The 15,523-nt window shown below is 41.5% G+C and overlaps 1 protein-coding gene across 13 annotated transcripts in view; it reads left to right on the top strand.

The window, feature by feature from the left end:
* sox5 (SRY-box transcription factor 5) overlaps positions 1-15,523 on the top strand; it is a 384,599-nt gene that overhangs the window by 304,760 nt on the left and 64,316 nt on the right. For 11 of the 13 annotated variants that reach the window (XM_041780726.1, XM_041780725.1, XM_041780733.1 and 8 more), the window contains one exon: positions 9,663-9,749. The exons of the other annotated variants lie outside the window; for them this stretch is intronic. In XM_041780726.1, coding sequence (XP_041636660.1) covers positions 9,663-9,749 — 87 coding nt within the window. The remainder of the gene's footprint in view (positions 1-9,662; positions 9,750-15,523) is intronic. 13 annotated transcript variants of the gene reach the window in all.

Below are 15,523 nucleotides of genomic sequence, written 5' to 3'. Positions count from 1 at the left end.
AGAGCTTAAACCAGAGGCTCTGAAAGCTTCTAAAGACTGGTTTCCTACATGACAGCAGGACCAGGATACAACACTGTCGTCAGCAGCTTTCAGAGCATCCTCAGTGAATACATTATGTATTACAGCATGACCCATTGTTGCGTGTAAGCCTCTATTATCTATTCAAAAGTCTCTCAAGAGGCTCTGTTTGTTAACCAGGCAATTAGAGAGCAGTATTTGGTAGTTATCAGTACCACAGTTGACACTTGGTCTCTTCAGCCTGTAAAGTATGAGGCAGTAAAATGAAAATGGGATCGTGTTCGGTCCCATAGCTTGTCCCTAATAAGGTGCAGTGGCAGCGGCTATCAGGGGCCGAGCTGAATTAGTCCAGAGCGGATTCAAATGTCTAGATGCTATCAAACACCATTTAATGATAATGGAGGTCACAGAGGCAATTGGGGAAAGTGTGTGTGTGTGTGTGTGTGTGTGAGTCCGTGTGTGTGAAAGGAACATTTCTCCTTCTCCCGCAAAACACAGCATTAAGATAGCATCACTAATTTCTCCAGCTCGGCACAAAAACAACATGCAGAGAAGGAGGGGAGGGAGGAATGAAAAAAGGAAAAAAACAGCACACAAGCAGAATGAAACAACAAGGAAAGTTTTTCTGCGACTTTCTCGAATGTCGCTCCAGATTTTGCCCTTCATCGTTCTTTCACAATGTCGCGCCCTCTCCGCTGCTATTTCTGACTGCCAGTGTGTGGATCTGGCTCGCTGAGATTTCATGCCAGTGTAAAAATTGGCTGAGGGTTTGGTTCAAATCAAATTGGACATAAGCACCCACAACACCATCTGTTAGGGAAAGGCAGTGGAGTGAAGGGCAGAACTCTGTATTCAGATAAATGGATTTTCAATTTATTAAATTGTTGACTGACACCCTTGTAAATTTCCGCTTTATGTGCCGCGTCCTATTCTTAGAACATCAAATTTAAGGGAAACATGTTGCTATACATCCATACAACTCTTAATATAGAATGAAAAAGCCCACTGCATCTGTTGTTTTGTACGCCTTGAATTCCTTCTTTTAATATTTCTGCAGCCAGCCTCTTCACATTTACATAAGAGGAGGAAAAATACGTTTGTCCTTTTTTCCAGGAAACTTCATCTCTCTTTAAAAAGTCAAAAACAAAGCACTCTTAATCTTTAGGTGTTTGCAATTTTCTGTTAACAGGTGTGTCGCCCCAAAATGTGTTTGGAGAGGCGTCTGTGTCTGTCGCGGTACTTTAGGGGGAACCATATGTCCCTCATCGCCTCACCCAAAAACTTACTTTTCAAGGTGAATAACAGTCTCTGAGCTGTCAGAAGTTGATGTCATGTAGTTATGTGTGAGTTTGTGCCAAATCCTCTCAGTTCTGTCTCTGCAGCTCCACTACTGGTCCGGGTTTTTATTAATAACTGAAGTTGGAGCAGCTTCTGAATTAAAAGTCACTGTGGACGCTGAGGGGGACCAACACATGCACACGTTCTCTGTCTTCTTCCTCCTCTGCTTCAGTGGGAGACGGCGAGCGTTGGGAGGGGGCTACAAAGTAAGGAGGAGGGTGGATGAGGAGGAGTAAAGGGATTTTAGTGTTTACACGGAGGCCTGGCCACCGCAGCAACTGTTGCCAAGCGCAGTTCTCCCCAACAACAAGCCAGTAATTGGTACTGTTAGCGGCTAACCTTGCGGAGGTGGTGGTGCGAGGTGGGCTTGGACAAAAAGCTTTTTGATACATCTTTCTCTCTGTCTTCATCTCTTCTCTCAAGCTGCCTTTAAATGCCCCCCCTCCCCTTTTTTTTTTTGACAAGCGACTGCCCATAAATCTTGGCACGGCCCCCTTTGCTTTGGAACGATTGGACCGTCTTTAGAGGGAATCGATGAAAATGTGTCCAGACACATGGCCCAGCTCAACCAGACATGAATTGATCATCAAAATATCAACATCATCATTTCATAATGGAGTATGTTGGTGCTGTCAGTGCGACGGGAATAACCAGACTGAGAAACCAAAGCTGCACTATCAAGAGGTTGTAAATAAGTGAGGACTCGTACTCCAGATTCAGCCTCTCTGAAGTTTCTGTGAACATGTGCATAATGCAGAAGATCCAGTCTGTTTAATTTTACTACTGAAGGACTTCAGCTACCTCTTACTATTCACTTACTAAATCTGATTTTCTATTTACCTCTATTTTATTTTTATAGATCAGGCATACTTCAATGTAAGACAGTTCACCTGTCACAGGGCCTTATCTGCACTCACCATCATTGACTTTAACTTTTCAATCATCCCAGTATTCAACACTGATGATCTCCAAATTACAGACCCATTCCATTATTATCTTATTTTTCCAAATACTTGAAAATAGTTTACCATAGATTAGTGAAACACTTTAAGGGCGTTAACCTGCTGTATCATTATCAGTTTGGATTCAGTGGATTGATAAAATCTCTACAGCTTTGGATCAAAAAGAAGTTGGAGTATTTGTTGACTTAAGGGGACATATTATGCTAAAATCACTTTTCAGGCTTTTCTAACATAAATATGTGCCCCTGGTCCATCCTTAATTCCCTCAAGTACTCCTTCTCTTTCTCCACCTTTCAGAAAATGTGTGCTGAAACAAGCCATTCTCAGATTTTCCTCTGATGATGTCATGTAGGGAGTTAGCCCCGCCCCCAGGTTCGGTTGGCCCTCCCTGCTTGAAAGAAAGTTCCGCCCTCCTCTCCTGATCCTCCTCTCAGCTACCATCTAAGAGGAGGATCAAGAGAGCCACATCCATTTCCTTAGAGGGGCGGAGTCAGACAGCTAATTAGCATTTAAAGCCACAGACCCAGAAACTGCTGGTTCTGAGCAGGGCTGAAACAGAGGAGTTTTTAGACATGCAAAAATCCAATACTGGAGTGTTTTTTCAGCAACAAACTTCACAGGCATGGTTTGGGGACCTTTGAGACTGATATAGACTTGTCTTAAAAGGGTGAAACATGTCCTCTTTAAAACCTTCGACCATGCTGCTGTCAAAGCTAAAGGCTAATGGGGTGTCTGCTGTTGAACCTGATTCAATCAATCAATCAACTTTTATTTGTAGAGCTCTTTACAACACATAAAGTGACCAAAGTGCTTTCCAATAGAATCAAAGCATGTGAATAGGAATAATTAAACAATATAAAACCAATAAAAACTGAAATAAAACAAATACAAGTAATGTGTCACGACTGAATGTTCAAGCCAGTCGGTGATGGTTCTCACGTCCAAGGGCAGATTGTTCCCAAGTCTGGGCCCCGCCACAGAGAAGGCCTGGTCTCCCCAGTGTCTATACCTGGCTCTGGGCACAGCAGGAGCTGGTTGGCTGACCTTAGGGCCCTGTTTGGGTTGCAAACAGACAACAGTTCACACAAATTACCAAATAATTGGTTCAGAAGTTACCTGTGGTTGAGATGAAGCTAAATAATGAGACAGTAATATCCAGTGTGGAGTTCCACAGGCCTACTTCTATTCCTTAAATACACCAGTGACTTTCCTTTAATATCGAAAGATGCTTTTTTATTTCATAAGCTGATGATACTAATATTTCCATCACAGATACAGATGAATATTTTGACTTTTAGAAATCATGACTTCAAATTTTATCACATAATTTGATCTTTTCAAGACATGGTTTTGACTTTTGTCAAACATTTTGACTTTTTAAACTCAGGATTTTGACTTTTTTTTGGTCACATTTTGACATTTTCAACTTCATTATTTATTTTTACTTTTAAAACTCATAATTTTGACTTTTATTTCTTTTTTTTAACATCAAAAATCATGATTTCAACTTTCTATCTTATGTATTTGCCTTATAAATAAATTATTTTGACTTTAAATGTCCTTTTTTTAGCGTTTGAACTAATAAGTTTAACTTTTTCATCTCAAATTTTGAGACTTTTATCATTTTGATTTTTTTAATCTCATTTATCATCAATACTAAGTGTTCTCTGTAATTCATTACTGGTGAAAATAGGGAATTTTATGGTTGAATATTGACCCTGTTAGGCCCTCAGGTTAGACCCAAATCCAGAATCTGTCTCCTGCTGTGATTGAGTTTGACACCCCTGCCTTAGAGGTTTCTTTTGTCCCACCTGTGTATTTTATAAGTACATGTCCTGTTTTAATCTTTTTTCTTTTGCACAAATAGAAAGAACTAAAGAACGACAGAAAGAATTCATCAAAACAAATACTTCAGCAGTTTTAGACTGTGAAAACTGACCGGTTTTTATTCCTCTTGCCCAGGCAGAAATCCTGTAAGTGTACTTCTGAGGTTCAGGATGACAAGTCTGGATCTCATTGATGTTGAGTAAGATCTCTTATTTAGATATGGAACTAAAAACAATCAGAAAACATCTCATTTTTGCAGTAACCTGATTAAGATAACCTGCTTAAGAGGTTTACAAGATGATGGCATGATTTACCTCCACATGGATATAATCTAATCTTCAGATCACATGTAAACATTATCGTTCCGTCCCTGTCATGGCGGCCGGCTGATGTGTTTCCACAACAGGAGTCAGCACACGTCTCTCCTCGCTCTCCCTCTCTGCTTCTCCTTCCTTCCATCTCAATGCTTCAGTGTTCAGGGTGGCAGTCTTAGACAAACTCCACCAGTGCTTGTATAATTGCTTATTCAATGCTGACCCCTGCTCAGTTTAGGAGGGTGGAAGAAGAGGAGGAGGAGAACAGAGGAGGAAGGGGGGGGGTTTGCCGGAGCCTCCCTATGGCTGCCAAGGCCCAAGTCAATGTGGAGCCTGTTTTTCGGGATATAAGGGCCGGGCCACGGGTCCCAAGCCAGGGCCCTTTTCCTGTGGGCCCTCCTCCTCCTTGTCTTCGTCCTCCTCCTTCATCCTCCACCCTCCTCTGAGCCCGGCTGGGCCTGGCGCTGGCACAGAGGTCCCTTTGTTGTGCACCCGAGGGCCCAAGCTCTCTCTCTCTCTCTCTCCTTCTCTCTCTCTCTCTCTCTGTTTCCACAGACCCCTTCCTCCACCTCCTCCTTCTCCTCACAGTCCCTCCCTCCCTTTTTCTCTAAAGGTCTCCCAGCTTCACAAATATGAGATAATAGGAAAAATAGAGCTGGCCGCTTGTGGTGACTCAGGGCAAAACGTCTGAGTGAAAAATAGAAAGTGAGAGAGAGAGAGAGAGAGATGGTTTTGTTTGTAAGGCTGGTCAGAGCGAGCTGGACTGAAGTCGAGTCTCCTCCCCTCTCTCTCTCTCTCTCTCTCTCTCTCTCTCTCTCTCTCTCCAGCAGCTTCTGAACCAAAAGCTCACTGTGGATCCAAAAGCCGGATGGGGGCTCGCTCTTACACACACAAACACTCGCACACACATCCACACACTGTTTCTCTCTCCCTCTCTCGGCAGGTGGACGGGGTTGTTTTGGCTCGGCTGCAGGGCAGCAGCTTGACTCCGTTTGAGCCAATGAGCCAAGATAATAGCCGACGATTCCAGAGTTATTGTCAGCGTTTTCTCCCTCTGCTTTTCCCAGAATCCCCCTCAGCCGTGCTCGGCTGTAATGGGAATCCACTCTTAGATGAATATATGTTTTTGCATGAAAATACCTCAGTGGGATTAACTACGCTGCATAAATGTATATTCAAAACGATCAGTTAAAAGAAAGAAAGATGATTTATGTTGATTTTAAGGCCACGAAGGCAAACCTTTTGTCTTGAATTTTCCCTTGAACCCCTTTAACAGGCTGATATGGAATATTCAGTCATGTGACAACTTTGTTTTTTCTGTTGAAGTCTCTTAAACAGGGGTTAAGGGCTCAAAGTGAACACCTTCTTTCCCACACTATGTATTTTGTTCATTCCCTCACCCCTTCGTTTTTTAGGGGGAGGCCAGTATCCCTCTTTACCCTTGTTCTTAACACCCAACCCAAAAAATATGCAGCCAACACCCCTGCGTGGGCACAAAACTCCACCCGCTTACCTCACACCACACGCACATAGACATGTTGGCCAGAAGAATGAGGGAGTAGCTCTGTGTGTGTCGTGTTGAGCTGTCTGTTTTTATTAAGAAACTTAATTAGCGGTTGTAGCTAAAGATCAGTGATACTTAGCATGTGGCTCTAGAGCTACATCTTCTCCATCTCTTTTTTTTGCCCATTTTTGTCACTATTATCCAGGTTTTGCCCCTTTTCCCCCAGTTTTTGACTCTTGTATCCTGTTTTTTGCTATTTTTGCCACTTTTCAACCATTTAATACCACTTTTTTGACACTTTTTTGACCATTTATGCCACCTGAAACTTATGTTTGTGTCCCTTCTCAACTACATTTTACCACTTCCTGCCTTTGTTGCCACTTTTTCTCCACACTTTTGTCACTTTTCACCCAGTTTTTGGCATTTTATGCCTACCTTCATGCTTTTCCCCCTTTAACTTATTTTTATTGCCACTTTAACTCCTTTTCACCACTTACATTGTGGCTCTTGAGCCTCGTGTGGCTCAAGATGATGATGATGATGATTTGGGGCTCTTTATTTCTTAATTTGAAATATTTTTCCTCCAGAAAACCTTTAAAAAAGGAAAACTTTAACCTCTTTGCAAGTCACATTAATTCATTTGTTTCCCACACTTCTACACTTGGCTTTTATTGTTAACCTTTCTCTTTGTCTTTATATTTTCATTGCAAATATATGCATTTTTTGCCACTTTTAATCCATTTTTACTACTTTCAGTCCACTTTTGCTGTTTTTTGCCCATTATAGGCACTTTTCCCTCATTTTTTGTCATGTTTTTGCCACTTTCTGACAATTTTTGCCACTTTTTCTCCACATTTTTTTCTTTTTTTCACTCAGTTTTTGGTATTTTATGCCTACCTGGGTGCTTTTTGACAATTTTTCCCCCTTCAACTTATTTTTATTGCCACTTTAACCCAAAGGTATTTTTCAACTCTTTGGCTCTTCGGTTGAGTAATGCTGCTATAGACAATGGGCTACAGTGACTTATAGGAAAGCTCTGGAAATATAACAGGGCTTAAAACCTGCAGGACTGCAGCTTTTGAATCTTTAAATGTAAAAGAAGAGGACAGAGACTGCTAAGTTGTTATTGTTTTCAGTCTCAGGTAATGGCGGCCATATTTCCTATTCTTAGAGGAGAATCAAACAACAGAATGCACTTGGCAGTAGGAGGTATTCTAATGCACCGTCTAATGCCCAAACAACCATGATGAGAGGCTAATGCGTGAGAAAAAGCACGTGAAGTCACGGATCCAGGATAGCCAAACACACCTTTAACTCAGGCACAGGTTTGTGTGTAGTTTCTGAAGCTGACAGCGCTGCTTCTTCCTCATTTCAACAATCAGAATGACGGTAAAGATGCAGCATGCCATGGGCTCTTCTTTCACCCTCTTCTTCTTCTCCTCTTGCCCCCTTTTCTCATCTCATATCTTCTCCTCTCTTCTCTCTACTTGTCTCCACTCCTCTTGCCCATTTCCTCCCATTTTGCCATCCGCCGTACAATGAAAGAGCCTCTTGGCTTTTATTAATAGTTAAAGTGGCCCGGCCTGTCACTGGGGACAATAACTGCAGCCCTGTTAATAAATAAAAATAATAACTAGGAGATGGAGACAGAGAGGGAGTGCAATGGAAAGAGAGCAGGCGACACTGCCATTTGTTGTTCCCTCTCACTTGTCAAAGCTCTTTGGCTTAAAAGCCTCTGTCATTGTTGAGGGAGAGGGGGCTGGAGGGAGAGATGTGAGTGAGAGACAGAGGGAAAGAGGGGGAGGAGGGGGGTGCCAGGGGCTAATAGCACCTGTTGGGGTGATGGCGAGACAGCTGTCACGGGGGGAGAAAACACAGGAGCACAGTCTTTTCCTCTTCTCCGTGTGTTTCATTCCCTGCTCCCTGATTTTGCAAACAATTCTGCTCTCGTCTTCATCCTGATGCAAACCTTTTCCTTGGAGGCTACAATGGTCTCTGACAGAAAGCACTAGGGCACATCAGGAGCACAGACTGCTGACTAACAGGCTGATGGCAGCGGAGAAAACGCAAGGACAGACCAGTCAGGATCCAAGGACGGTGGAGGGAAAGAGTGAGGGGGGAGAAATGGACTGTGTGGAAGTTCAGCATTGATCTCTTGTGTGTCTGTTTGTGTGCCCGGTGTATGCAATGGACCATGAATGCTCTAGTCTTGAAGCCAGAGGAAGGGACCTGATTCAGGCCTCTGGGGAGACTGTAGGCGCACATAGAAACAGAAACAGAGGTACAGTATGTAGGGCACGCTGCACTGATTTGTGCTTGTGTGTCACGACAGGCTCGCACACCTTTTTGTGCCATCGTGTGTCACTTAAATCCTGAAAATCTCCAGGTGGCTCCTCATCCTTATCTCCCTGTTCCATCACAGAAAAATGGAGGAGAGAGAGTTTGGGAAAGCATTGCCTTTGTGTCGGGATGATGGGTGGAAAAATGTTGCCTGTGTGCATGGGTGTGCTTACTGCTAAGCTGTTGGGCTCATCACACTGGACGTATCTCTCTCTGTTAAAGCATTAATGTTTGTGTGTGTGTTCATGTGTGCCAGCTAGCTGTCTCATACCAGTAAGATTAAGACTTCCTTTTCCTTAAATCAGTCTTGTGGTTATGAAAAAAAATAATCCGAGCACCAACAAACTTTTAAGCCTGCCGTCAGCAGTTGCCAGTGTGCATACGTCGTGTGTATAAAGCTATATGTGCTCACTGGAGTGTGTGTGTGCTGCATGCATGTGCTTGTGTGTTCTGCGGGTGTTTGTGCATTCGAGTGTGAGTGTTTGCGTTGGCTGATAGGGTTAATCCCTGCACTCAAAGTGTAAAACCTCTTTCCTTAGGAAGGCCTCGCATCCCAAGTGCAGATGGCTCCCAGTAAATAGACTTCTCTCTTTCTCTCTCACCCTCTTTCTTCACACTTTGAGTCTTCCTTTGTCTGATCATTCCTCTTTGTTCGTGTTAATAACAGTCAACAGGGTGACTGGATGATGGCAGCATGTCTGTACTTGTACGTGCACGGCTGTGTGTTATATCAGCGAGTGCGTACAGTATATGTGCACACATTTAGGATTGAATCTCTGCATGTGTTTGCTCTCTTGTGTGACATTTCCATTTGCCCCCACTGTTTGGTGTGTGTGTGTGTCTGTGTGACCATGGTTAGGGTTGTAATTAGTGATTCTGCTGGTGTGTGTGCAGGGGTTTGTGTGTGTAAGGGTCTGTGGAGTGTGTGTTGAAAACAAAGCGCGAGCTGATAATGTGTCCATTGTGGCGGGTGCATTAAGGCCCTCTTTGTCTCAGGGCCCACAGGGCTAATGATTCTCTAGCAGCAGGTGAGAGGGAGAAAGCCTCTCTCTTTCTCTCCCTCTCTCCTCCACTTCTCTCTCTCTCTCTATCTTGCATTGCCTCTCTCACTCTTTCCCTTTTGCTCACTTGTTTTTGTTCTTCAGATTTCCTCTCTTTCGATTATCAGCTTCTCTCTTTCCACCTTTCTCTCCCTCTCTCTCCCTCTCTCTCCTGCTGATGCGACCATTAGGCTGAGCTGCCGCTGCCTTTATTACAGCAAATGGACTTTAAATGAGCTTTATTGTCATGTTGGCCAGCCAACTGAATCCCTCTCTTTCTTTTTCCTCTACCCCCCCCACCACCCCCTCCCTTTAACAGAGGCCCCCAGCATTGAGAGGCTGTTGTCTAAGGACTGGAAGGATAAACTTTTGGCCATGGGCTCAGGGCACATTGGAGAAATTAAAGGTATGGTACTTAAGAGGACAGAGCAAAACTTCACTAACTCTTTCAAGATGACTAAACTCATGAGGTTTTGAGGAATCAAATCAAATGTAACTTCCAATCTTGCTGCAAAATCTCAGGTTGTGCAGACAACACAGCCATGCACAATCAAAAATAGTCATGTACAGACAAGGCCGTCCATAAGAGGGGATAAAGGGGAGAGCTTTCTGGGACCCAGCCAAACTGGGGGACCATGGAGGTCAGCAGAATCATGGTCTATTGTAAAGTTAAGCTGTGACATCCATATTTATATTTAACCTGGAAAGAATAACCACTCTTATCAATGAAACAAATATCTTTTTAAATCATTTGTGCAGTATATAGCCTTCTTAAAAATGTAAATCTATTTTGAAAAAAAAAAAGGAATTATAATGGCTTAAAAATAAAAAAAAGGGTCAATAATGGCAAAAAAAATGGTGGAAAAGGGGGTGAAGTTGGATCTTAAAAGCAGCAGAAATAGGTTAGAAGTGGCAAAAATTATACAAGAATGGCAAAAAAATACCAAAATAAGGGAAACATGGGTTACAGTGACAAAAATGGGCATAAATAGTCGTAATGGGGGATTAGAAAGTGGCTGAGAAGGCTTTAAATTTGCATAAAGGGGTGAAAATCTGGTGGAATGGAAAGAAAAATCAATATAAACTGGTAAAAAAAGTGCTGACCGAGAAAAAAAAATTGGCAGATATTGGCAGAAATTGGTCAAACTGGCAAAAATGGGCATATCAGATAGTAAAATTTGCTTAAAATTGGAAAAATTGGGCATAAGAAGTTGTAAAATTGTTTAATATATGCAGAGGCAGTATTTGGCTTATGTGGCAAGAATTGTTTTAGGAGTGGCAAAAACAGGCAGAAAAAAAGTATTGGAAAGGGTTTTAAATGGCAAAAATAAGTGTTAATGGCAAAAATGTGTGGGAAAAATGATGAAAACTGGCTAAAATTTGGAAAATAAGTGTAAAGTGGCAACAGTGGAATTCTAAATTATTCTTTTTCTTTTTTTTAAGGGAATCTGGAGACCCCCTCTTAGTGTCTTGTGACTCCAAAGGGGGTCCCGACCCCAAGGTTGAGAACCACTACTGTAAATAACAATAAAATACAGACGCCTAGATAGGTAATATAAAGGTTTGGTCTCATGCCTGGCAGTAGAGGGGATGTAGTAAGGCTGGGTTCAAGGATTAATTCTAAAGGAAATAAAGTAAAATGAGCTAAATGTGATTGCCCTGAACTTAGATGAACTCAGCTGAACCTTGGCCAACATGTCAAACAGTCGCTGACATCTCAGCTAGTCCTTGAGCTCTGTGTTAATCTCAGTGTTAATCACCCATTTTATCCACATCAACCCTTCTTAACATCTGTGAGTGAGACAGTCAGGGCAGGACAGAGGGCAGGAATTGAAACAAAAAAGAGAACAAGAGAGCCGCAGCGCTGTGAATATGCCGGAGCAGGAATCAGCCTGAGAGACAGAGCGAGAACGAGGAAAGAGGTGGAAGATTCTGGCTATTATTCCGCCTAACTCCAGGGCAAAGCTGCCGTTCTCCTCCAGTAATTGAGCTTCATTAGGAGGCAAAGCAATATGTAATCAAAGAGCCTTGCAGAGCAGCGTGGCCGTCGAGAAGGGGGCTCTATTGATCAAACCCCTTTTTCCCAGCTCCCTGCTGTGCTGACATTTCTGTGTAGGGGCGTCCCGCATGGCGCACCACACACCCACAGCTGGGGAGAAATATCTGAACTATGTTTGAGAGTGTGTAGTGAATGTGCATTTAAATTTGTCCTTGAAAGTTGAATCAGTGTGTGTCTGAGACGGTGCTTACGTAACAGAACCGGCCTGTTCTCATGCCTTAAGAATAATGGAGGGAAATGTAATTAAAGACAAGCGGTTCTGTTAAGGCTGTGTTTTTAAATGTGGATGCATGCGTCTGTTTTCAGTGACTTTTTTCTCCCATCGAATTCCATTGAGAAGCTTTTTGTGGAGCCCCCGCCTCCCACTGCTGTGGTAAAAGACCCCATGCGGTTCACATAGCAAAACACACAGAACTGGTACTTCTAGAATGCATCCCTACAATATGTTACTATCTATCACGTACCTGCCAATATTTCCGTTTTCAAATATGGGAGGGGGTCAGAGGAGTGCTGAGAGCCGGTCCACTGGGAGCTGATGCTCTGAGTCACTAGGGTGCAGGTTTGGCTTGGGACACGTACAGTTACCATCCTTCATAGTCGGAGGAAGCCTATGCAGAAATGAGACGAGTTTCTCCCTCACATGTGATCCTGCTGATTTTAACATATTTGGAGGATTCATCATAATTTTACATGTTTTTATCCAAATGGGATTGGGCACTTCAGTGTCAGTCTAGTGAAGAATACAGTAGGGTTAGGATATAACCTTTAACCTTATTATTATGAATCCAGGCATAGGTGCTTAAGTCTGTGGCACACTCTTCCTCTGTCAAACTGTTCATGTAAGAGCAGTAGGTGATTTACCTGGGGACTTTCAGATACCACATGTTTCCCAGACCAGGTACAACTACTTAAATATGAGCACTTCCTAACACCGTAACTGTTCTTAAGAAAATTTAAAAGCTTTTTTTTTATTTTCAGTGGAAGTTCTTCATGTATAGTTTTGATTCTTCTCCACTTTTTTCATCCTCATTTATTGCAGACATGGCTCCAACTGTGACTGCATACTCACATGATGATGATGATACATCTGCAATGTTAACATCAGAATAACATATATTAACGTCTACAATTCTGAACAGTGCAAAATTTCCAAGGATGGAAATTTTTAAATGTAGTTATTACATCCTGAGTGTATTTTCAGCTGCAGACCTGCTGCAAGTATTCATGTGCTGCAGGCGCTGTTAGCATTAGCATGGCTAGCTCTTTGAATCAATAATGTTAACAGCACTGTGTCTGACACATTTACTGTCTATAGAGCCCTGAGCTACTCAGCTAGTTCTGTTTTCCCAAAAGGAAAGTTTTAAGACTTCCTTGTGGATTCTAAGATCCCAGGTATAAGGAAGTCTGACCTGATGATCCTGCTGACTGTGCTAAACTAAAGTAATGTAGTCTGCTTCAGGAACGGTTCAAAGAATTCACACCAAACTGACACGCTCACCTGGTGTGAATATCAGCTACAACTGCTGACCAGCATGGACAATAAAAACAACAGCATCTAAGGTTTGGTTTCATGTCAGTGTCCGGTGTTGCGGTTAACTGAGTGACCGTGTTAACTAGTGACTATACCAGTGCGTCTAGGTTAATAACACACTGTTAAGTTTTCAATAAGCATATCTTAGACATAACAGAAAATGTTAAGCGTTTAAACAGTGTTGTAACTAGAATAACGGCTGACATTTTCAGCTGAAAATCACCAGTTAACACAGTCACTGATTAAAACATAACACCTGCTCTCCTACAGCATCGTCAACAGTGAAGGCTTTAGATTTATGATCCTGTTTTTCTGCTGACGAGTTTCTGATAAATACGTTTCCTGCTTAAACCCACACATTTGAGTCAAATTTAAATATTTGAAATGCAATTTAAGAACAAATGACTATTTTCTTTGTTATTATTGTAATTAGTTGATTTAAAAATACCTACAAGTATGCTAAAAAAGCATTATTCTGAGCACATTTTATGAAGCTTTTTAACGTCAAAAAATAACACAACAGAAATGATCACCACTTCGTGAAAAATAGGAAACACATTATGAATCAGGAATCGGTTTGAATCGAATCGTGATCCCAGAATCAGAATAAAATCTCGATACTTAAAGATTCACATCTCTCTGTCAGTCAGCATCACTGAGTCAGATTTATGATGGTCACAGTGATAATTTTGGCAGCTATTTTTGATTTTAGTCTCAGTCATAGTCTTTGATTTAATGCCTCTCAGTTTTAGTCACATTTTAGTCATTCCTATCCTTTTTTAACCTGACATGCCAGATGGATGTGTTTCACATATCCATCTGAAAAACCTTCAATACTAAGCATTTGGGAAAGGGCAGAGGCTGTGAAAAAACTCAGAGTGTGATTCTGTCTGTCACATCTTTTCAGGACGATCAGAGCAACAGAGCACGTTACGTAGCCTCGACTGAGGTGTGCATGCGCAGCTACCGAAGAATAACGCAAACCATGGCGACTGTAGACATGTCAGTACACGACTTTTGTCGTTTTTGAAAAGAAAACAACTCACTGCTGTTCTTTGTTCTTCTTTAACAAAGAAATGTCAAGTTGTGATAAAACTGGTACTTTAGCAGCGTCCACACTAATCTTTTCTGCCATTATTGCACTGGCCTCTTGGTGCTGCTTGCTTACGTGGCGACTCCGCCGCGCCTGAGAGTACTGCCCCTCGTTGCTGATTGGTCCTGTGACTTTCTAACTGGGCCCGAACTGTTCAGATGGGAGCTTTGCAAGATGGATTCACTGGTGAGAAACACGGAAACGGGCGACTCCATCTGCTTTGCAAGGTTAATCCTTTTTAGTTTTAGTCCATAAAAGTCCTCACATTTTAGTCTTTACTTTTAGTCCAAGCATTTATTTTCTTGCCTAAATCTGGTACCAAATCATGGTAGTGTGTTCTCTGCACTCTACCAAACCTGGGGTCTCTGCTTTCTACAGCTGAGAGACAGAATAGATACAAATGCTTTTTGACAGATTTATCCTCAGTGGAGAAATATAACAGATTTTGAATATCTGACGAAAACTACATTACATTTTAGTGTAATTTTAGTCATCTAGAAAAAAAATGAAACTTACTTTTTGTCAGTTTCAGTCATCACAGATCTATCTTTGTTAGTCTTAGTCTAGTTTTAGTCATCACAGATCTATCTTTGTTAGTCTTAGTCTAGTTTCAGTCATCACAGATCTATCTTTGTTAGTCTTAGTCTAGTTTTAGTCATCACAGATCTATCTTTGTTAGTCTTAGTCTAGTTTCAGTCATCACAGATCTATCTTTGTTAGTCTTAGTCTAGTTTTAGTCATCACAGATCTATCTTTGTTAGTCTTAGTCTAGTTTTAGTCATCACAGATCTATCTTTGTTAGTCTTAATCTAGTTTTAGTCATCACAGATCTATCTTTGTTAGTCTTAATCTAGTTTTAGTCATCACAGATCTATCTTTGGTAGTCTTAATCTAGTTGTAGTCATCACAGATCTATCTTTGTTAGTCTTAGTCTAGTTTTAGTCATCACAGATCTATCTTTGTTAGTCTTAGTCTAGTTTTAGTCATCACAGATCTATCTTTGTTAGTCTTAGTCTAGTTTTAGTCATCACAGATCTATCTTTGTTAGTCTTAATCTAGTTTTAGTCATCACAGATCTATCTTTGTTAGTCTTAGTCTAGTTTTAGTCATCACAGATCTATCTTTGTTAGTCTTAGTCTAGTTTTAGTCATCACAGATCTATCTTTGTTAGTCTTAGTCTAGTTTTAGTCATCACAGATCTATCTTTGTTAGTCTTAGTCTAGTTTTAGTCATCACAGATCTATCTTTGTTAGTCTTAGTCTAGTTTTAGTCATCACAGATCTATCTTTGTTAGTCTTAGTCTAGTTTTAGTCATCACAGATCTATCTTTGTTAGTCTTAGTCTAGTTTTAGTCATCACAGATCTATCTTTGTTAGTCTTAGTCTAGTTTTAGTCATCACAGATCTATCTTTGTTAGTCTTAGTCTAGTTTTAGTCATCACAGATCTATCTTTGTTAGTCTTAGTCTAGTTTTAGTCATCACAGATCTATCTTTGTT

The sequence above is a fragment of the Cheilinus undulatus genome, linkage group 23 (genome assembly GCF_018320785.1).
Source record: "Cheilinus undulatus linkage group 23, ASM1832078v1, whole genome shotgun sequence".
In the NCBI taxonomy this organism is placed as follows: Eukaryota; Metazoa; Chordata; class Actinopteri; order Labriformes; family Labridae; genus Cheilinus; species Cheilinus undulatus.
This window is presented reverse-complemented; position numbering and strand designations above follow the sequence as displayed.